This window comes from Tamandua tetradactyla, chromosome 3, assembly GCF_023851605.1.
Source record: "Tamandua tetradactyla isolate mTamTet1 chromosome 3, mTamTet1.pri, whole genome shotgun sequence".
In the NCBI taxonomy this organism is placed as follows: Eukaryota; Metazoa; Chordata; class Mammalia; order Pilosa; family Myrmecophagidae; genus Tamandua; species Tamandua tetradactyla.
Window position 1 is genome coordinate 6,917,680 of NC_135329.1, and position 24,532 is coordinate 6,942,211.

General features: G+C 33.0%; 1 protein-coding gene across 5 annotated transcripts in view; it reads right to left on the minus strand.

Annotated features, from left to right (window-relative positions):
• ATAD2B (ATPase family AAA domain containing 2B) overlaps positions 1–24,532 on the minus strand; it is a 215,998-nt gene that overhangs the window by 64,912 nt on the left and 126,554 nt on the right. For all 5 annotated transcript variants that reach the window (XM_077152215.1, XM_077152214.1, XM_077152218.1 and 2 more), the window contains 2 exons: positions 11,354–11,540; positions 2,594–2,779 (listed from right to left, as the gene is read on the minus strand). In XM_077152215.1, the coding sequence (XP_077008330.1) occupies positions 2,594–2,779; positions 11,354–11,540 (373 nt within the window). The remainder of the gene's footprint in view (positions 1–2,593; positions 2,780–11,353; positions 11,541–24,532) is intronic.

The window sequence follows — 24,532 nt, forward strand, 5'->3', positions numbered from 1 at the left end:
GCCTTGTCCTGAGTACAAACTTACTTTGGTAACTACTAGACTAGAAGGGACAGGGGAACAGAAAAATTTACAAGAGAATGCTAGTTATAAAGACCCTAAAAAATGAGATTTTCTCATTATGTCTCATTGTGTGTTTCCTAGACTCAAAACAAGTAGCTCTACATTCCACATGATACACTACTTCCAAGGATAACTTTTTAAATTGTGTTCTATTTTTAATAATAGAGTAGAGAACCTTTTTTTTTCCAGGTCTAAATAATGAGCTTATTTTCGATTAGAACAGCAGCAGTTATTACAGAAGATTTAGAAAATACAAATAAATAACAAGAAAATGAAAATTACTATGCCCTCAATACCCAGAGATAATTACTATTGACAGTTCTGTGAATATAGTTCTAGTTATTACTTTATAAAGAGGAAAAATATCATACATATTATCTTACTGTCTGCTTTTATGAACAATATATTTAAATATATTTCCATGACATTAAACATTTTACATTAATATTTTTAATGGCCTCATTGTATTTCATGGAATGAACCTACCCCACTTTAATCCCCTACTATAGGATATTTAGTAGCTTTCAAACTGTAAAAAAAGGCTATGATAAATGTTCTTATAATCATAACTTTTTGTTTAACCATAAACGAGTTGTCAAAGCTATTTTGTTTAAAAGGGCACTGTGCATGGCAGGCCACGGTGGCTCAGCAGGCAGAGTTTTCGCCTTCCATGCCAGAGACCTGGGTTTGATTCCTGGTGGCTGCGTGGACAAAATGGGGGGGGGGCAGGGTATAGGAGAAAAAGGGACAAAAGCTGAATTGTCAGGATTCAATGTTGGTAAATTTCTAATAGCTACCAATCAAGGGTACTGGTAAACAAATGATAAATATATAATTAATAAGCTTTCTGAATCCATTAAAATTTATGGTCATACTGAAAAGTATACGATATAATGTTAACGTTATTTAAAAAAAAGCACTAAAATTACAAATATATGTGGACTATAAGAGCAGGCAATATATAACTTGCTGTATCAAGATGAGCTCACACAGCTTACTAGGTTTAGTAGTTTGAAGCATTTTTGCAATAAATTTATGAAACACCTAACAGTTACTTGTTTTGTTTCTGGGTGCATATAAACTAAGACTAAAGATTTGGGATAGTGTTTTTTCACCTCCTTACATAACCCTTAACATGTATAGAATGCTGTAAATCTGATAAAATATGATGTGAATGATATTTTACAAAGTCATTTTGTATGGGGTCATTTTGCTTTGCCTCATAGTATGTCAGGAAAAACTAAAATAAAATTCCTCATATTAAAAAGAAAAAGATGAGTTCATCACACTGTTTTACTTACAAATACTTCAACAGAGAGAGAAAATTTAACTTAATTAAATTTTCAACCTGAACCCTTAATTACCCCAAATTTTCAAATCTCTTCTCTTTCTTTTTATAGTATTATAATAAAACTATTTGAAAGTGGGTCTTAGATTATGTTTAGGTTCAGTCCATCTTTGAAATCAACCCCAATTCTTACCTTATAATACTAACATAATGCCAAAATTTTGTATTATTTGGTTTGAAAAATAAATTCAAATATATTGTATCATACCAAAACACTGTCTAATCTAGGTTTGGAACTTATCCAAGATCAAAAGACCTTGGTTTTTCTGATTCTTATTGCAATATCCTACTAAATTCTATTGCCCCTATAATAATAAACATTTTGATTGATGGACTTCATTTCATATACCATCAGATTCTGAATAAACAAAAATTAATTACTCTCCATTTAATATACTTTGCTTACAAGAGCAGCAAATTGTAGAGATCCATTTTAGCAAGACAGCTAAAACATTACAAAAGAACTCAAATATAGACCTCAATTATAAAAACTACATAATCAAGATTTTATTATACCATTTAGAACATGTAAATCTTTTATATGAACATTATTTCCTACTGTCTCTCCTGGAAAAAAGTATTTCTAAGCATTTCTAAAGGAGACTTTGAAGATCTAGTATGCTCAGTGTTAAAACAATTTTTAAAAAATCAATTTCATTCAGACGATTTGATCTACTAATTTTCTGAACCCAGTATGATTTTACCTTTGATTCTAATATATTAAATGAGTTGGGTTTGAGCTGAAAGCTAAATTTCAGAATTGAAAAATATGCATATTAGTAATAATATTTAACTTAATATAATGCTATCAACTAAAGAGCCGAGAGATCAAATTCTACCAAATAATCTAAAGAATGATAAGGATGAGGAAGATGACTATAATGGAATTAATGATATAGCTAAAAGTTTCTTAGTAGTTACTGTATGTCAGGTTCTGTGCTACTGATTATCTCAATCAATACTCATGACAACACTGAGGAAGTATTACTATTATAAACAACAATAACAAAAACCTAAACCTTAAAATTTTAGGTAACTTTAAGTCACACAGCCAATAAATAGTAGAACCAGCATATGTACTCTAATGGTATTGATTTTACAGTAATTAAAGTATGTCCCATTTACAAGGCCATCCATTTTTAAAACAACATAATAAGCAAAGATGAATATGTGGTCATTTCTTACCTCTTCAGGCAGTTCACTGTACATGGTTTCAGAGGTAGACAATAAAAATATAGGTGAGAATGATGGTATATCCTGCAGCAATGTCAGAAAAGTTGCTTTCACAGTTTCACTGACAGCTTCCCACCAATCACCAATATGAGGCATGTAAACAATGCTAGGTACTGTTCTTCGAGCTTCACGAAAAATCTAATTAAAGAAAAGATTGGCATTACAAAACAACAAATTGGTATTATTCTAAAATCTACCCAGTAACCTCTAAATACATAAAATATGTTAACCCTATTACTATCATTAGTTTCAGCCTAAACACTTAAGTTCTTCAAGATATGATGCATAAGCCTTACATACAGCTCTATCCATCCGTGTTCACCAAAAAAAAGTATCTTTTTGTCATTTTATTATTCCTATTTAGTATATATATTACTAGTATAAAGGTAGCAAATTATTCCATTTTTTAATCAGATAAAGATGCAGTCAAAACACCACTATAAAATATTCTGCAAACAAAGACAAACTTGGACCCATGCTAACATATCAATAAACTATACAAAGAAGAAATGGAAGACACATTTAATAGGTTTGTGCCTACTGCCTGAAATCACTCAACATAAGAATGAAATAAGCACTTTAACCAAGATGCACCACTCTAGTGCTTAATATTAATGAACTATCTGCTGAACCACTTGTTTGCCTTTGATTTTATTAACTTGGAGTTCAATCTTCGAGGAAATAATCACCAAACACCATTATGTTCTAAAGAGCAATTAAGCAAATTGGCAAAGAGCTCTTGAGATACTTCCATTGACAGAAAATACAAAATGACTTTTTTCCTCAGGTTTAAAAAGAGTCCTGATCATAGTTTCATTCTCTAGCAACACACACCAATGAGGACCAGGTTGGCTATTACAGCAGAACTATCATCCTTTACATTAAAAAAAAAAAAAAAATCAACAGCTCAATAACCCACCAACAAATTCTCAAATGCTAATGTGTGGCAGCCTTTCAATACTTTTAACAAGCTTAAGACTGAGTGTAAAAATCTGACTACGTTTCTTCAATCTTATTCGAGAATTCTATTCTAAAATTTCATACTTGTCTTCCCTTATTGTAAATTAACACATTTCAATTAGCCTATGTAATATGTAAGACACAGAATTATAAGTCTAAGGTTAACAATGATCCGGATTGCTGAAATTTTTCTAAGAATCAAAAGGATTAATTTTATTTAATGAGTAAGCATACCACTTGCATGAATTTTTTAAATGCTCCATTTTATATAACTTTAAACCACGTGTGAAATAAAATACACAACCAATTCAATAATAAATCAGATGGAAGATGTTCAAATAAAATTTCTACCCCAAAACTGGAAAAAATGTAGATGTTATGATCACTCACATCAAAAGTAATATTTGCTCCTTCCCTTTTCTTTAATATTTGCATATCCACCAATCCAGAACAGTTGTATATACTACAATTCCTTTAGGACTCTCAAATTTTGACCTTTCCTGCAAACAGGCACCCCTCCTGCCCTGGATCTTGAACATCCAAAGATTATTTTTTTCCAAAATCTTACAGAAGATTCATAAGAGAAAAATAAGCATAAATACTTGCAAAAGGAAGGAACCACAAAAGAGCACAAAGGCAAGTAAGGAAATTCTTTAAAATATATATATATTATATGTCACCCAAATCAAGTATGGTATGTTGAAGACAGTGACTGATTCCTTTTGTCACTTTCCAACTCTCCACTCTGTACTCGTAAACTAGGGAGAGTCAGAAGGGACAGAAAAACGATTATATGAAAAAGACCAACGAGCTACAGTTTACCGCAAAACCTCACAAAACCCACCAACTAATTCAGTCATGCAAATTACCACAAGCCCAGCGCACAAGAGAGATGAGAAAACATGTCTCAAAAAAAGAAAAATGAGATTTTGCCTTTCATTCCGTGTGTCTCGGTTGTTTTCTAGGAATATGTTCTGAGAACCTCTAGCTGCTGACATATAAAAGAGGATGGACACAGCCACAGAAGGTTAAGTGATGTCAAAAATTTTACAGAGCCAGAAGGTAAATAATGGGGCACTGTAGGTGGTTCAAATGTATTTGCAAGACTGAACTAGATTATAAACGCGACCAGCTCTAAAGGATTAGAGGTTTCTTTTCCATTTTTTTCTTCTTCTTTCCATTCAATCCTCCTCACGCTAACAAAAATGAGCATGATACTCTACTGACTTTCTGAGCCCTTAGGAAAACATCTTCTGTGTAGAATGTTTTAAATTACATTAGGAAATCTAGAGGGGAAAAGAATTTCAGACAAAAGAAAAGGTCTAAGATGAGTACAGGAAAATAAACAGTTTGTGTAGGCTTTCTCGAAGCCATGGTCCATGGATACAACATTACCTGAGCTGATGTTCAACCCAACTACAGGAGATACCAGTATCAGGGGAAGATTAAAAATTTTTTTCTTAAACTTTTAAGGGAAAAACCTTAATTTCTTTTAAAAAATTTAAAAGCACTATCAAAATGTTTTTAAAAATTCCTTATTCCATGTTATCTCAGAATATTAAAATAAACTTTTCATGTTTTCTTTAAATATATAAACCAACCTGCCCTAAATCCCCAGGTTTTAGCAATGAAAAACTCAAAAAGAATAGAATCTAAGAATGGCATTTAAAAGTTATTAGAGTATAAATATCAGGGAAAAGTTATAATCCTGCTGTGATTTTTTCTGTAAGATAAAAAACATCTCTTTAGAAGTGTGCTAGTGATTCATAAAGTTGTAGAGTAAGATACACTCTGTGAAATCAATTAACCAGATATATCAGAGTAGAAAAATAAAGCCCTAGGTTCAGTGAAGTGGCAACTGTCATGGGAACAAGTGATGCCATTTGATAACTAGAAAAATACTCACCTATATAGGGTGTCTTGGATTGGTGGATGTGCAAGGTGTAGTAGAAAACAAAAACTGTTATAGAGAAAAAAAGATAGTAGGCCAAATTACTGAACCAACCGTTTCAAAATACCTGCGATATGACCAGCACTCTTGCACAAATAAAATGAACAAACACCAGTGTTTGTGAACTGTTTTGATTTTTTTTATTTAAGCAATATATGCCATTCCCTTCTGGCCTCCTTCTTGCCCCAGATATTATAGTCTCCTAGATAATTATTTTTTAAAAGTTCTTTATTAAAAGAAGGAAGCACATCCATAGAAGGAAGCACAGATGACACAAACTGCACCTATACTTACAAGTGCTCTAATAATCTCAAAGGCTAAACTTTGAAATCAATATATTAGCCAGTAAATTAAATAGTTCAGTACATGAAAATTTAGCGTATTTTTTAAATTAAGAAACTGGCCATTTACTTTAGAAACTGAGAACTCTAATAATTTTAAATATAAATGTGAATGAAGCAGAAAGTTTCGGAACTATGGAGCTTTGACTAACTTCAAAGGGGTTATGTAGGAAAAGAGGAAACAACTCAATGTCTCCAAGAAGCTTCCAGAGCTAATCTCAGCCACTTGACAAAGTATTATGAATGTGCAAAGTTACAAAACATAGGTAAAAGAAAAATCTCTTGGGAGATAAAACAGTCTCAATTTCTATAAAAATATAAAAGCACTATTAAAATAAGTTCAACTCTTAATCCAAAATATTGAAATAAATTATATATCTGCATTATTGATTACTCCATTTATATCACTTTAACCCATTTTATATTCAATTGAAGATTTACTGGGCATCTTTGTGGAAAAAAGGCCCTGGAGTAGGTTCTAAAGAGGATTCAAGAAATAAGGCACCCTATTTTTTTGTATATACATACAAAATCAGCCTGTTGGAGAACACAACCATACTAGATTTTCTGACCTACAGCAATAATGCAAATCTAGATTTTATGAAAATTAAACCACCCAAATTCCTCTTCTGATACTTTCATTACTTAAGTGTGATCAGGATTATTTAATTTCCTTGCAACAACACACACACACACACACACACACTCACTCAAACAAATAAACAAAAAGTTGCTGCTAAGGAAAAACCCAGAAACCGTGAGTGCAAACACACACACACAAAACATACGAAAATGTATAGACAGCTGTGGAAAAACTCAGAAGTCCATATGCACAAACACAAATACATCTAAAATAAATACATAGGTAAGTATATTAATTCCTTAACGCTATTTAAACAAAAAGGATTTGCATTGATAATTTCCTGATACAATTTCCTTCTGGGGCAAGAAAAATACTAAAATTTTCACCAAAAAAGAACTTATTAACCATTTGAAATTATTCATAATACCATAGAGTACTTAAATTAGGATGCTTATGATAGATTATATATAAATTTAGTAACTCAATCACACCTCTCTATTAATGAAGAAGATAAAACACTACATGATTCTCAGCCTATTTTTAAAAAAACTAATGGTAGAAATAATTAAGTGTTAAAGACATATGGAAACAGATAACTCTTTTACTACTGATACTAATAGCTCCTGCCTTGCTGTAGGGCTCAGTAATTACCTGTCAACCTAATGGGGCAACCATAAATCTTCCAGTTTATACCAGGTTTTCCATTTTTTCAGAGCCTTTGAAAAACTATGAAATGCTGAGTAACGTAAACACACACACACATAATATAACAGAATAATTTATATTATGAATGATGACCTCTAGCATTTTTTCAACAATAAATGTCTGGCTAGTTTCCAGTTATCTGTGAATTAAACTGCCATACTGCAAAGTATAATCTGTTGAAGACCTAGAATAGTAACACATGTGATATATGTTTAAAATGCAGAGTTGTGGGGCTTACCCCAAATTTAATGGAATCTCTGGGTATCGAGCCAAGGAATCAGAAATTTTAATAAGCACCCCTAGGTAATTCAGACACACTATAACTCTTGAGAAAAACTAGCGAACACTAAGTCCTCTACCATTGTTCATCTCTATCCCAAGCAATAACATTAATGAACAGTTGAAGCTGTCTGGGAGAAAATGAAGTTGTGTGTATGTGTGCATACATGTATGTATGTATGTATGTGTGTCTGTGTGTGTGTTTTAAAAGACAGACAACAGTTAAACACAATTCCCATACTACAATAAGGAAATATCAAGTAGGGCTCTTTTACCTTTCTTTCTACATTATCACACATATAAAGAAGTGATTTAAGCCTTCTTTCCTTTAAGACTGACTTTCATGCTCATGTTACATGAAATAACCCAATTTAATTTAAAATAAGTATCTTAGAATCTGAGAAAAAGTGAGAAGCATGCAAAAATAATTTGCCATAGACTGAACCCTTTTATCCCCCATTTATTTGGAGTGAATCCTGACTACATCTGTACTGGCTCCTACAAAAAGTAAAGTCAAAAGGAGAAAAGGAGGGGAATATATATAACAGAAGAAAAGGGAGAAAGGCTTTTTAATTCTTCCAAATTTTCAGCACCTAACTAGGACTTTCATACCAACTTAAACCCAGGTTTGCCATCATCTATGAACTACGAAAAAAATTCCTCAGTTTCATTATATAACAGGCTCTTTATGGAGAATTTATTACAAAAGGCAGTGTTATAGTCATAATTTTAAAAAAATTTAAATATCATGAAGCTACAGATAATAAAAGATTAACCAAAACAGTTTATCTGGTCTCTGGTCAGTGTTTCAGTGTTCAGAGAAAATCTAGACAATTATGACTCCAAAATTCCCATTGCTAGGCAGATTGGACATGCAGGTGGTAATCACTCAAGAAGAGATTCTGCTTCTAACCCAGAAACTCTTCAGTGTATGCTGAAAAGATGAAATATATTGGTGTTCCAGAGGGCTGTGGAATATAACCAGAAACGATAACTAATGGTTTTTTTTTTTTTTAGCTTTTTAAAAGGAGAATTTAATAAATTACAAGTTTACATTTCTAAGGCCATGAAATGTCCAATCTAAGGCATCCAGGTAAAAATGCCTCGATTCAAGAAGGTCGATGAAGTTCAGTGTTTTTCTCTCAAGTGGAAAGGCATAACAAAAAACTAATGAGTTTTTGTTATTTTCTACTACTAAGCAACACTTCTCTTCGCACGCTGCCCAGCACAACTAGAAAATAGTACTGAAAGCCAAAATATGTGAACGAGGCCAAAGAATATGACATTAGAATTCAAATTCAGCTCAATGATGTCAAATTTGATTCAGAAGAAACCTAGCATCCCAATAACATCAGCATACAGTTTACTACTATGCTTCTTAAGGTATTCCTTAAGTATACTTGACTAATGTGTTTGTAAAAATATACACATATTAACCGTAAGGTACAATTATAGACTGGGTACCCTCTGTGGTGGTTTGAACCTATATGTTCCCTGGAAAACATATTCTTAGATCTAATCCGTTTCTGTGGGTGTGAACCCATTGTAAGTAGGACCTTTTCATGGCGTTACTTAAGGTAAGTCCCACCTCAGTTAGGATAGGTCTTAAACCTATTACTGAAATCTTGTACAAAAGGAATGAATTCAGACATAAGGGAGAGGGGGAGGAAGAATGGGAGGGGCTGGGAAGGAGAGGGGAGGAGGAGAGAGATAACTCTCTCATTCTTATTAATGGCTTCACAGTATTTTTTTCTATGTGATACAGAACAATTTATTTTAGGCAATCCTCCATTAAAGACATTTAATTTCTTTCTTTTTATGGTTTTACTTTGTTTGGAAATTAAAGACAATGCTATGGTGAATATCCTTATATATTCAGCATTGAATACTTGTACTTAACATGTTTTGAATAAATTCTTAAATGTAGAACTCCAGGGTCAAAGAACATGTACTTGAAATTTTAAAAAAGACTGCAAACGACACCAAAATCTGTGATTCCACTGAGTATAAGTGCCTCACAGCTCCAATACCGATTATTATTAAACTTTTTATTTTTATAAACCCAATAATTAAAAAAAAAAACAGTATTTTCTTGCTTTAATTTCCATTTTTTCCACTTACAAGTAAAGCTAAGAATCTTTTAAATTTTTATTGGTTGCTTCTCATTTTACTTTTTTCCCCCATGTAAATGGGATACTCCTATCTTTTGGCAATTTTTACACGAAGTTGTTATTCTTTCTTCTTACTGATTTTAAAATAATTTTTATATATTTAAAAAACTTATCCTTGATATGTATGGCACAAATACTTTCTCCAGGTTATATCTATTACTTTTAAAGTTTATTTGCCATGCATAATTTAAATGTTTTAAATAGTCAAATATGTTCATATCTTTGTATTTCCTTGATAGGTTTGGTATCATTGTTTTTGCTAACTTTTCAACTTTACTCCTTTTTCTAGGCTTTGAAACAGTTAAAATAGCATCAAAATGATCTTATCCTTTAAGATTAAAAGAATTCACCTATGAAACTGAAACTTTCTGGGATTAGTGCTTTTTCTGATATTTGCACAATTTCTTTTTCCACGACAAGTGTCTGTTTAGATTCTGTCACTTCTAGGGTCAAGTTTTTTAAAATTTTATTTTCCCAGTAAATCACTTGGATTTATTTTAAATGGTACTAAATAATTTTTTGTACTTGCATATAATCTGCAAAAGTTTGTACTACTAAAAGGAAAACTAAAAGCAAGCATATATATCAACATCACTGGAAAACACTGATAGCCAGGATGAGCTAAATATATAAAATTGGAGAAAAATACTGGCATATACCTTTCTTATTTGAGCCATGGACTTTGGAAAGAAATCTTTTAATAGGACTTTATAAGTAGTGAAATGTTACTAGGATATTCATATCCAGAGAACTGTATGTAAAAGAGAAATTAAATCAACACTATGAACTTCAAAAAAAAAATTTTTTGATATAAGGCCCAGAATGACTTTCAAATAAGATAATTATAGTATACGTATTAAGTAAGTAGTTAATATAAAACATAATTTAAGAAAAATTGTGTGAAATGTTCTTAAGTTTTACTACCCTAGTCATCTAATTTTTCTAAATTTTGAAGTAGGAAGTGGCATTCCTCCCTCTAATTCACTTATTCAAACATTATTATGTGAACACTTAATGAGCCTTCACTATGGACTGAACATAGTGCAGAGATATAGACATGGTTAACCCGTGGCACAGTGGCTCAAAAAACTTATTCTTCTTGCCCATGGTTCCAAAGTGACACACTTATATTCATGATTATCTATAAAAACATTAAGAGAAAAAAGAAAAAAAAAACATTAAGAAATATAAGTAGAACTTTACAAACTAGCAAATACAAAACACTTGTGATTCAAACATCAAGTACACATGACTATTGATACAAATACTCACAATGTTTAAATTATCACTATTTTGTATTAATGTTTAATCATGACATCTCAAATTGATATTTCCTTATCAATGATAAGGACTGACAAAGTAAAGACAAAATTCTAGAAAGGCTATGAAATCACAGCTTTGAAATGGGTCAGAATAAGGCAAAATAAACATCCTTTTCTAAAATGTATGATGAAACTTTAATAAAAGAAAAGAAGATATTAGAATTTTGGGACAGGAAGAAGTATTATAAGAAAAACGAACTCACCTTAAAGAATATAACTCATAAAAGGATCTTTTGCCCAAATACTAGAATGCTAATGAATAACCAGCAAAAAGTTAAAATTCATATTATCATTCTTAGGAAAAAATCTTATCTATCAACATTATGCATTTGCATTTAAACTTCACCAAGATCTAAAGTGATAAGAGAGCTGGAAGTACTCTGAGAAGGACCACACCTACCTGTGCACATGATTCTTCAGGTGTTTTGGCACTAACTGAATAAAGTGCTGGGAGATCTAATCTGTGCACAGAGAATTTTTCTAGAGTGTGCAAAAGTGCTGGAGCAAGGTGAGAAGTTTGACCTGAGCCTCGTTCTCCAGACAATAATAATCTTGGCCTGTAAGAGGTTGGCTGGTGATATGGTGACCTGTAATACATGTAAGACGTAATTATTCCAAAGCCATTTGATCTGAAGGTCAATATGAAACATTAAGCAAAATATTTACATCAAAACAGGCTACAAATTCATAGAACTTTCTTATCTTTCTTATTTTTGAAGGACAGTGAATTATTCTTTCATCAATTATAGCTTTAAAATTTTGACACCTCTGACCATATGAATACCAAAATACAAAAATTAAAAAAAAAATTCTAAAATAAGAACACCTGGATATGTAACTGAGAAACTGGAATTTAGGGGATAATTTTGATTACTGAATTAATGTATAGATGTTCCTTTTTGCTTTCTGGTATATTAGAGAAGACAGAGGAAAATACCTGAAATCTCTGAATTTTAATCCAGCTGCCTTTATCTCTGATCATGACTGTATAGCCTTTATCTTGTGGCTTTGTGATCGCAAAACCCTTGTGACTAACTTCACTTGTACCCATTTATCCAGTTTTTCGACTTTACAGGCTTGTGACAACTAAAGACAGCCCCCAACTGCTTATGAATGAAGGGTACGGGTTAGTCAAGAACTAATCCACCCTAAGTCCAAAATTATCTTGATAACCGAAACTAGATCTAACCTAAATGGGCCCACCTGATATACGTAGTATCTTAGACTTTAACTTATAAGTCACTATACCTCATTATAATACTAAAAATCATGCCCATAATCTTATTAAGGTCGCCATTTTCTTACATACATTCTGTGACTGAGCATGTAATCGCATTGTACATGCTCAATAAAAATACTTCTAGCTATATTGTCTGGGGCCATCATGCTCACTATCCTAAAACCTGCCAATCTTTTTATGCTATAAAACTCTCAGAACTACTGCAGCTCAGGGAGATAGATTTTTGGGCAGATAGACCACCTGAAGTCCTGCTATGTCCCTAATAATAAACCTTTTCTCTCTTTGAAACCCTGGTGTCTCGGGAATTCACCATTTGAGAGCATCAGGCAAGACTCCTGGACCACCTTTGTCCAGTAACAGATATTCATTCTATCAATGTAATTATATAAATTTGAAAAATGCTTTAAACACTAAGTGACAATTAGTAATTAATTACCCGAGGACAAAGCTTAACCATCCAACATTTCTAGCAAAGATGTGGATCAGAAGATTATTCAAAACGTTGTATTCCAACATGGGACAGAGATCTTGGAATGAGTGGAGACTCAGCATCAAGGGATTGAGAAAAACCCTAGAATGAGCTGAGACCCAGCATCAAGGGATTGAGAAAACCTTCTCGACCAAAGGGGGAAGAGTGAAATGAGACAAAGTGTCAATGGTTGAGAGATTCCAAACAGAGTCGAGAGGTTATCCTGGAGGTTATTCTTATGCATCAAGTAGATATCATCATTCTTATGCATCAAGTAGATATCATCTTGTTATTCAAGATGTAATGGAGAGGCTGGAGGGAACTGCCTGAAAATGTAGAGCTGTGTTCCAGTAGCCATGTTTCTTGATGATGATTGTATAATGATATAGCTTTCACAATGTGACTGTGTGATTGTGAAAACCTTGTGTCTGATGCTCCTTTTATCTACCTTGTCAACAGATGAGTAGAATATATGGAGTAAAAATAAATAATAGGGGGAACAAATGTTAAAATAAATTTAGTTTGAAATGCTAGTGATCAATGAAAGCGAGGGGTAAGGGGTATGGTATGTAAAATTTTTTTTCCCTGTTTTTGTTTTATTTTTCTGTTGTCTTTTTATGTCTTTTTCTGAATTGATGCAAATGTGTGGGAAATGATCACGATGATGAATATGCAACTATGTGATGATATTGTGAATTGTTGAGTGTATGTGTTGGGAATGTTTGTGCTTCTTGTAATTTTTTTTAATTAATAAAAAATTAAAAAAAACGTTGTAGTCATTCAGTAACAGCAAATTTTGTTTCTGAGACAATAAATACAAAATTTTTCTTATCCAATATATGACATCTAAAAACCTACACTACAGAGAGCAAGTTTAGGAAAATATATTAAACTAGACTCAACCTGTAGTCTCAAGATTTATAGCACTATTAAAATGATAAACAAAAATAAAAAAGATAGCACTGTGCTGATAAATTTAGACAATGTAACAAGAAAAATGGAACAAAAAGGAATAGAGAAAAAAATGTTACTTGTAAAAGATATGATTATCCACAGAAAATCAAGAGAATCAACGGTTATCATAATGAACCAGCAAATTATAAAGACAGAAGAATGAGAAAAATCCAGAGATTCCTTAAACATCATCAATAACTTTAAAAAAAAAAAAGAAAGAAAGGAGATCCTATTCACAATGGAAGAAACAATACAAAAGGTAAAACAAACAATATAAAGTAGTAATCTTAGCAAGAAAAGAATGAAATTGTACAGAAATATATCATGAGCCTGAACACAAAGAGCAAATATATAAAGCAGTACGTTTTTCCTAACACATACACATTTTATTTTGTACAGTTTTTAAAATTCAAATAAAAATTCCAAAAGAATTTGTTCTGGTTGGGGGAAAGAGTTAAAACTTATCTTCAACTTTAGCTTAAAGACTCATCAAGGAAGAACACCAAACAATTTTTTAAAACCTGGCTAGCTCCAATTTTAGAGCATTCAAACAAAGTTCAGTGATAAGTATGTCATACAGATGGCTTGTTCAATTTTCTCAGCAATTCTATGAAATACACAGTGTTATGTTATTAAATAGATCAAGAAAACAAGGCTCAGAGAGGTTAAGCATATGTTCGAAACTGTACAACTAGGTGGGAGAGTTCAAATTCTAATTCTACATGATTGTAAAACCCAGATTCTGTATAACTGTGTTAAGATTTGCCCTATTTTATAATGAACTATATAAGAGAATAGCAGTTATTAATAGAATATAGAATATACCAAAGAAAAGAAACAGCGCAATGGAACAGAAGAGGAACCAAATCATAGAAATCGAAACAAATTTATGTACATTGAAAAGCATTTTAAAAAATAGGAGGAAATGTGGAAAGAGAGCAGAGTAGGAAAAAGAGGAATTGGTGCCTCCACCAGAACTATTAGAGAGGCAGGAACTATCTGAAACAACTATTTTGAAACTCCAGAGTACAGAAGAACACTGTGCAGCATCGATGGAAAAGCAGGAGGAAAGAGCTGATAAACTGCAGTTAACTACCAGAAATTGCTCTCTCCTCCTGGTGTTTACCATTCCCAACTCCACTCTCACTGGAGGCCGAAGTGGGACCTGGCCCTTGGCATAGCTTGCTGGTGTTAGAAAAGGACATAAAAATCTAGTTCCTCAAACCCAAATGGGAAATGGATGATGAAATCCTGCAATTGGAAATGCCTCCTAAATACTAGACTCAGACTGATTATGTCCACTGTCTTGTACCAGACCCCCTTCAGATCAATAACAATCCATGTTACTGGTGAGTTATGGATAAATATGCAGCTGAAGCTCTACTAGAAGGAAAACCAGAGGGTACCTTTTTACTTCGAGATTCAGCACAGGAAGACTATTTATTCTGTGTTAGTTTTAGCTAGAATTGAACAATGGAATCACAACTTGAGCTTTGACGCACATGATCCTTGAGTCTTCCATTCTCCTGACATCAGTGGGCTCCTAGGACATTTTAAGGACCCAAGTGCCTGTATGTTCTTCAAAACACTTTTATCCACTCCTTTAATTCAGACATTTCCCTTTTCCCTACAGCATAGCATACATGAAGAACGGTATTTATAACTGTACAACCTATGATGGCATTGATGCCCTTCCAATTCCTTCTTCTATGAAATTATATCTGAAGGACTATCACTATAAATCACTCAGGACTGATGTGCCAGAACAACAATGCTAAGAAAAGGATAGGAACATATGAAAAAGCATATACGTATTTTCATTTCATATTTTATTTTTCCTATTATGCCACTTTGAATATTCCCATAAGTGCAGCTGTAAATTTTACTCCCTAAATCTTACTACCTCATTAGTTTTTTTTTTAACAATATACTGATTGTTTAAGTTACACACTAAGGTTTAAAGGATATTTTTACCATGTTTTTGGGTTTAGTTTCTTTCATGTAAATTGTATGTTTAATTTTTTCATTGCTTAATTGTAATTTGTATATAATAGCAAGCATAATTAAATTTGATAGGCATTGCAAACACAGTCAAATATTCTGTATTTCATACTTTTCTTTCAAAGTAATTGTAAAAAATAATAAAATAAAAATTAAAAAAAATAATTCTGTGTCCTTCCTACATGTAATGTTTTGTTAATCTATGCCATGAATATTCCTATACATAAAATAGAGTTTCCTCATTCCTTTTAATTGAATTGTTTTAAAATTCTTCAGTAAAGTTGAGTATGTTGTAATTCACAATTCATACTAACATAGTTGGTTTTTATAATTTACTGAGAGTGTTAAAGGTAACGAAATGATTTAAAATAAAATGATGCCTTTTCATTTTAAAAAAAAAGGAATCTCGTTTCCTTTTGGAAGAGGTGGCCAAATCACAGATCACTACCTTTAATTAGCTACCTCAGATCACCAGGGGCCCAGTTCTAAGGGTGGCCATTGTTCCAACCTGACCCAGACAAAGGTGGCAGAGGAGACTTAAATTTGGTACATTTCCTCAGAGCTCAAGAGGACAGTAGAAGGGCTGCATTTGCTAGGCAGGTGCAGTCAGGACACCACAATTTTGGGGAGCCATGGAAGAAGTTCCTGGCACCCTCCCTGACCTCTCCCTTATCCCCTCCCCAGGCCAAAGTGGACGCTGCACTTTGTCACTGGCATGGTTCTGGCTGGGAAAGACTGACTTAGCAAACTCCTCTCAAGTGTGCTCCATCTCCCAGAAGTTGCCTCCAAGCAAAAGTAGTTTGAGACAATAAAAGTCAGGTAAGAAACAATTGAGGCAGGTGGCCTGCAGAAAATACCTAGCTACTTTCAGTACCATAGGGAAATACCAGGGGAGAGAGATGGTTTGATTCTGGTATGCACAGGGGGCATTCAAATTCCTGAAACCAGGGGAACTCCTAAGGCCTCTAGCAAGCAAAAGGCCAAATCAAGACACAGACCCAGAGAAGATAGAGAGGACGCTGCACTTTGCATTCACCTTGGACTGAAATTCCTGATAAGAAGTCTAAACTCTGAAGGAGAGCACCAGCTAATACAAAACCAATTTGTAAAAATCAGGAAAATTGCCTTTTCCTCTGGTTTACACTTGGTTTTGTTACCTCCAGACAATCAAGATAATTTTTATCACATTACTAACTCAAGAAAAAGACATCTCAGGGAATACATCCCAGAGTTGATATTTTAAAATATTAAAATGTATAGTGTGTAACAAAAGACTACAAAACAAAGAAATAGGAAATAATGGCCTATCTGAATGAAGAGAATAAAAATCCAGAAAACATCAACCTTCTGGACATACTGGAAAAAGACTGGAAAAATTATCTTCAGTATGCTCAAGAAAATAAATGAAAATACAAAAAAGAACTAAATAATACCAGGAAAAATGTATGACAAGAGAACTGCAATAAAGAAATAGAAATTCCAGGGCAGTGCGATGGTGGCTCAGTGGCAGAATTCTCACCTGCCATGCCGAAGACCCAGGTTCGATTCCTGGTGTCTACACAAGAAAAAAAAAAAACAGAAATGGTAATTCCAAACAGAAACCAAAAAAGAACTACTGGAGTTGAAGACCACAGTAACTGAAATTAAAAATTCCCCGCAGGATTCCGACAACAGATTGGAGCTGGCAGAAGAACTATAGTGAACTCAAAGACAAGCAACTGAAATGATTTAGGCTGAGAAGCAGACAGAAAACAGCATTATAAAATGTGAAAATGCCTAAGAGACTTCTGGGAAACTACATCAAGCACACCAAACATGCATTATGGGATACCCAGAAGGAGAAGAAAAGGAAAAAGGGCAAAAGTGATATGCAAATAATGACAGAAAACTTCGCAAATTTAGCAAAAGACATAAATATGCACATCAAAGAAGCCCAGAAGGGCGGGCCACGGTGGCTCATCTGGCAGAGTTCTCACCTGTCATGCCACAGACCCAGGTTCGATTCCCAGTGCCCGTCTAGGCAAAAAAGGAAAAAAAAAAAAAAAAGAAGCCCAGGAAACACCAAACAGGATAAAGGTACAGAGAAGTACACCCTGACACATACTGATCATCCTGTCAAATGCAAAGGACTAGGCGAGAGCTCTGAAAACTCTAGAAAAACAATATGTTATATATAAGGAAGTCCCAATTAGATTAAGAGCAGTTTTCTCATGAGTATCCACAGAGGCAAGAAGGCAGTGGGTTGAAAACTTAAAGTGCTGAATGAAAACAATTACCAAACAAAAATTTTATATCTGGTGAGACATCTTCCAAAAATGAAGGAGAGATTAAGACAATCTAGATAAAAGCTGAGGAAGTTGATTACCATTGGACCTGCCCTATATACAATGCTAAAGGAAGTTCTTCAGACTCAAAGAAAAGAACATAGAGAGTGTTTTAAAAAGGCAGAAAGAAAAAAAAAGACCTCCAATAAAGGTAATCATATGGATAATTCTAAATACCATTACTACTATACTTTTTGGTGTAACTCAACTTCTTTCTAAAGCTGCTAAAATGCAAATACATAAAATGTATTGATAAATGTATGGTTTTGGACATGTAAGTTACAAACATATAAACAATAACAAGTACAAAGAAAAGTGGGGCTATTATACATCAGGGTGTTAAATTTTAAGCCCATGGACCCATAAGAAAAATAAAGAAAGAGATAAGAAGGGATTCAATATGGCACAATACAAAAAAATCAAATTTATATGAAAGTAGTTATTAAGAGAAGAATTGAGGATCAAAAAAGGTATAAGAATAACAAAGAACAAATAACAAAATGGCAGAAACTTTGGCAAAAAATTGTGAATATATTAAACTCTCCAGTCAAAAGACAGATAATGGCAGAATGGATAAAAATGCATGACCCAACTATTTGTGCAGTTTATAAGAGACTTATCTTAAATTCAAAGACATAAGTAAGTTTCAAGTGAAAGGATGGAAAAAAATGTCCATGCAGTACTAACCAAAAGAGAGGTAGGATGGATATACTAGTATCAGATAAAAGAGACTTTAAGTGGGCAGTGCACAAGTGGCGCAGGAGCAGAATTCTCGCCTGCTGTGCCAGAGACCCAGATTTGATTCCCGGAGACAGCCAATGTTAAAAAAAGACTTTAAGTGAAAAATTTTAAGAGGGACAAAGACATGCCAGTATATACTGATAAAGGGATCAATTCAACCAGAAGGTATAACAATTACAAATATATAAATGCTTAACAGCAGGGTCCCAAATATCTGAAGCAAACACTAACAGATTTGAAGGGAAAAACAGACACTTCCACATTAATAATAGGCGACTTTAATATTCCACTTTCACTGACGGACAGAGCACCTAGACAAAGGAGCAGTGGGAAAACAGAAGACTTGAACAATACAAACCAGATCTAGCCAACTTACATAGAACACTTCACCCAAGAGTAACAAAATACATATTCTTCTCGAGTATACAAGGATCCTGCAACAAGATAGAGCACATCGCAGACCACACAAAAAGTCTCAATAAGTTAAAAAATATTCAAATCATACAACACATTTTTTCCAACCAAATGAAATGAAAATAGAAATCAATTAACAGAGGAAGAAATGGAAACTTCACTAATATGTGGAAACAACATACTCTTAAACAACAAATGAGTGACATAAGAAAACACCTGGGAAATGAGAAACAGCTGAGGTGAATGAAAATAGAAATACAACATACCAAAACTTATGAGATGCAGCAAAGGCATCTAAATGCTTACATTAAAAAAGAAAACAGATTTCAAATGAGACCTACCCTCAAAACTGAAAGAACTATAAAAAGAAAATCAAACTAAACCCAAAGTGAGCAAAAGGAAGGAAATTAACAGTTCAGAGCAAAGATCAAGGAAATAGGGAATATTAAACAAAAAAATAGAATCAACAAAACCAAAAGTTGGTTCTTTAAAAAGATCATAAAAATTGGCAAACCTCTAACTAGGCTAGTGAAGAAAAAGTTGACAAAGAATTCTTTTTTAATTCAGACTTAAAAAGGGGACATTGCAACCAATCCCACTGAAATAAAAGGTACTATAAGAGAATACTATGTATCTAATACATCTGTAAACAAATTAGATAACCTAGATGAAATGAATAAATTCTTAAAGACACTCAAACAGACTCAAGAAGAAATAAAAGATCTCAATAAACCAATAACAAAGAGATTGAAACAGTAATCAAAAGTCTCTCAACAAGGAAAAGCACTGGAACAGATGGCTTCACGGGGGAATTTCACCAAACATTCTAAGAAGAATTAACACCAATCCTGCTCAAATTCTTTCAAAACATTAAGAGGATGGAACACTCCCTATTTCATTCTAAGAGGACAATATCACTCTAATACCAAAGCCAAGTAAAGTTACCACAAAAAAAGAAAACTACAGGCCAATAACTCTAATGAATATAGATGCAAAAATCCTCAACAAACTATTAGCAAATTGAATCCAACAGCATACTAAAAGAATTATACACCATAATCAAATGGGATTTATCCAAGATATGCAAGGTTAGTTCAACATAAGAAATCAATTAATCTAATACACACACTAACAGAATGAAATATGAGAGTAAATACATGATCATCTCAATTAATGCAGAAAAGACATTTGATAATATCTAGTACACCTTATTGATAAAAACAATTAGAACACTAGGAATAGAAAGAAACTTCTTCAACCTGACAAAAGGCATGTATGAAAAACCCACAGCTAATATGACTCAATGGTAAAAGATTGAAAGCTTTCCCTTTAAGACAGGAACAACATAAGGATGCCCAGGGCCACCACTGTTATTCAACACTGTATAGGAAGTTCCAGCCACAGTAATTAGGCAAGAAAAAGAAAGGCATCAAAATTGGAAAGAAAGAAGTAAAGATTCCCTTATTCACAGATGACATGATCTTGTATACAGAAAATCCTGAAAACTCCAAAACAAAACTCACAGAGCTAATAAATGAATTCAGTAAACTCGTGGGGTTCCAGATCAATACCCCAAATCAACAGTATTTCTATATACCAGCAAACAACAATTAGAAAAACAAATTAAGAAAAAAATCAGATTTCCAAAATGAACCAAAAGAATAAAAAACTAGGAATAAATCAAACCAAGGATGGAAAGGACTTGTACATGGGAAATTACAAAACACCACTAAAAAAAAAGACCTAAATAAATTGATGGACATTCCATGTTAATGGACTAGAACACGAAACATTATAAAGATGTCAATTCTACCCAAAGCAATTTACAAAATCAACAGAATCCCAATGAAAATTCTAACAGCCTTTTTTGTAGAAATGGAAAAACCAATCATCAAATTTATATGGAAGGTTAAGAGGCCCTGAAAGACAAAGCAATCTTGAAAAAGAAGAATGAAGTTGGAAGAATCACAATTCACAATGTTTAAACTTATTAAAAAGCCACAGTAAGAAAATAGCATGGTACTGGCATGACAGACTTGTAAACCAATGGAATCAAACTGAGGGCTCAGAAATCAACAGTCACATTTATAAGGAACTGATTTTTAAAACATTTTTTATTGTGAAATATAACAAATATGCCCAAAAAAAGCACTAGTTTTCAAAGTAGATTTTAACAAATAGTAACAGAACAGATTTCAAAGTTAAGTATGGGTTACCATTTCTTATTTTCAGGTTTTACCTTCTAGCTGGAAGCTAAAAAAATATTACAGTGATTCAATAATTATACTCATTTGCTAAATATTTTCTTCTCCATTAAAATTCTTCCTTCTCTTTTGATACTACTCTCTATTGATAGGGATCTTTGGGTTATGTTCATTCTAACTTTTTCACGTTGAAAAGGGATGCTAACAATAGAGCAAGGGGACTGATATTTTTGGAGAAGCTAGCCCCTCTGAGTTTTAGGACTTATCTAGTCCAGCAAGCCCCTAGAGGTTATAGGTTTCAGGAAAGTAAACTTAGTGCATGAAACCTGGAGAGTCTTAATTAGCGTCCTAGGTGTTCCCAGTAGTGTAAATAGGAATGATGTTTAGTGAGCTTTGGCAAACCATGGCAATTATCAATAACTAGCTGACAGTTGAATACCATCTGAACACTCTTAGCCACTAATATCCTATCTTATTACATTTTTTCCCTTTTTAGTCTGGAAGATATTGTTGATTCCTCAGTGCCACGGCCAGGCTCAACCCTGAGAGACATGACCCCCATTGTCTAGGAGACTTTCACCCCTAAATGTCATGTCCCATGTATAGGAGTTGGGTTTAAAGAGAGGCTACATCTGCAGCCAAAAAGGTTTCCTGGAAGTAACTCTTAGGCATAATTATAGGTAGTCTTAGCTCCTCCACTATAGAAATAAGCTTTGTAAGGGCAATCCTCAAAATGAAGGGCTTGGCCTATTTTCTTGGGAGTCCCTAATGTTTGAAAGAGTACAAGGGACTCCCTAGATGGGAAGAGCCAAGGGATTTTTGACAGAAAGGCAAAGACCACTCAATTAGGAAAGAACAGTCTCTTCAACAAATGGTACCAGGAAAACTGGATTTTCATATACAAAAGGATGAAGATGAGGGTGGTGCAATAGTGGCTCAGGGGCAGAATTCTCACCTGCCATATCAGAGACCCGGGTTTGATTCCCAGAGGCTGCCCATATAAAAAAAGAATGAATGTGAACCCCTCTGTCACAACATATACAAAAATCAACTTAAAACAGTAGAAAGATCTAAATTTAAAAACCATAATTATATAATCCCTAGAAGAAATCATAAGGAAGCATCTTTAGGACCCTATGTTCAGCAATAGTTTCTCTGACTTTACACACAAAATATAACCACCATAAGAAAGAAAGATTAGTAGGACCTCATCAAAATGAAAAACTTTTGCACCTCAAATGACTTTATCACAAAAGTAAAATGAAAACTACATAGTAGAAAAAAATATTTGGACCATACATCTGATAAAGGTTTAATATCCAGAATATATAAAGAAATCCTTCAACTCAACAAAAAGGCACACCCAGTGAAAAAACATGCAAAACATTTGAATAGACATTTCTCCATAGAAGTTATACATATGGACAAAAAAATACATGATAAGATGCTGAACATCATTACCCATTAGGGAAATATGAATCAAAACTAAAATGAGATGCCACTTCACACTCACTATGATGGCTTCTATTAAAAAAAAGAAAATTAAAAGAGTTAGAAAGGATGCAGAGAAATCAGAACACTCATTATTGCTAGTGGGAATGAAAAATGAAGCAGTCGCTGTGGAAGATTGTTTGGCAGTTCCTCAAGAAACATTAAGTACAGAATTACCATATGATTCAGCAATCCCACCTCTAATATATATCTAAAAGAACTGAAAGCCCAGCTCAGATATTTACACACTGATATTCAAAGTGGCATTATTGATAATTGCCAGGAAATAGAAGCAAACCAAGTATCCATTAAATGATGAATGGAGAATGTGCTATATTCATTCCATGGATATTATTTAGCTGTAAAAAGGAATGAATTTCTAAAAATGCAACAACATGGTTGAACCTTGAAGACATCATGTTGAGTGAAATAAGTTAGACACAAAAGAACAAATATTGTATGACTTCACTGATATAGTTAGAACAAGCAAACCTATAGAGTTAGAATCTAGAATATAAGTTACCAGGGGATGGGGATAGGGAGTAGGGACTAGGAAGTCAATGCTTAAAACGTACAGAGTTACTAACCGGGATGATCGAAAGTGCTGGTAATGGATGGCTCACAGAATTGGAATATTATTAACAGCATGGAATTATATATTTTAATGTGGTTAAAAGGGGATATTTCAGGTTGTGTATATGTAACTAGAAAAAAAATTATTTAAAAATATCCATGGAACTGTAAAACACAACGAACCCTAGGTCAGAACAATTATTAAAATGTGCTTTTATCAATTGTAACAAATGTACCACCTAATGCAAGATTTTTAATAATAGAATGTTATATGGGATCTATGTATTTTTATGTAAACCCACAACTTCTCAAATAAATAAATAAATGGAACAGGAATGAACTATAAATTGTTAAAAAAAATAAGAAGGTCAACATAAAAAGACAAACAATCCATTTTTAAAAATGATACACTCTAGCTGACTTGTCCCTGTAATTTTTTAAATCACAGTCTTAGAAAGGAATCCATTAAATAGCTGGGTCAAAAGGTTCTTTTTCTTTGATAACTAGATCCTTTCTCAAAAATTTTCTTTTGCTCCATAAGATTAAGTAGAATATTTTACTCTTGCTGCTGAGCAAAACATTAGCCATATGATGGAAAGTTATGCAATGCCTTCGTACCTAAATTTTTATACTGCACTATTTAAAGCTCTTTTTGAGGAAGAGATAAGGACATCTGCCTAAACAGGGATTCTAAGTTGTGCCTATTTCCCATCATTCTAAAAAATTTAATTTGTAAAACAAAATTTTTCTAAATGCTAAACACTGAAGTTTAATATACCAGATTATTAAGACTGCCCATTAACCAGTTCATATATTTTAAAAGTAAAATACTTGTGACTATCAAAACTATATGATGAAACATTTCTTTTTTTGTCTAATTGCAATTAAAAGAAAATGCTAAAATATTACTTAAAATGAAAATGAAACAACAACAAAAACGTGCTTTCATCAATTGTAACAAATGTACCACCTTATGCAAGGCTTTAATAATAGAGCGGTACATGTATTTTATATGTAATTCTTCGGTAAACACACAACTTCTCAAATAAATAAATAGATTAATGGAACAGAAATTAATTATAAAATATATTGTTAAAAAAAAGGGAGGTCAACAATAAAAAGACAATCTATTTAAAAAAATGGACAAAAGACATGAAAAGACATTTTT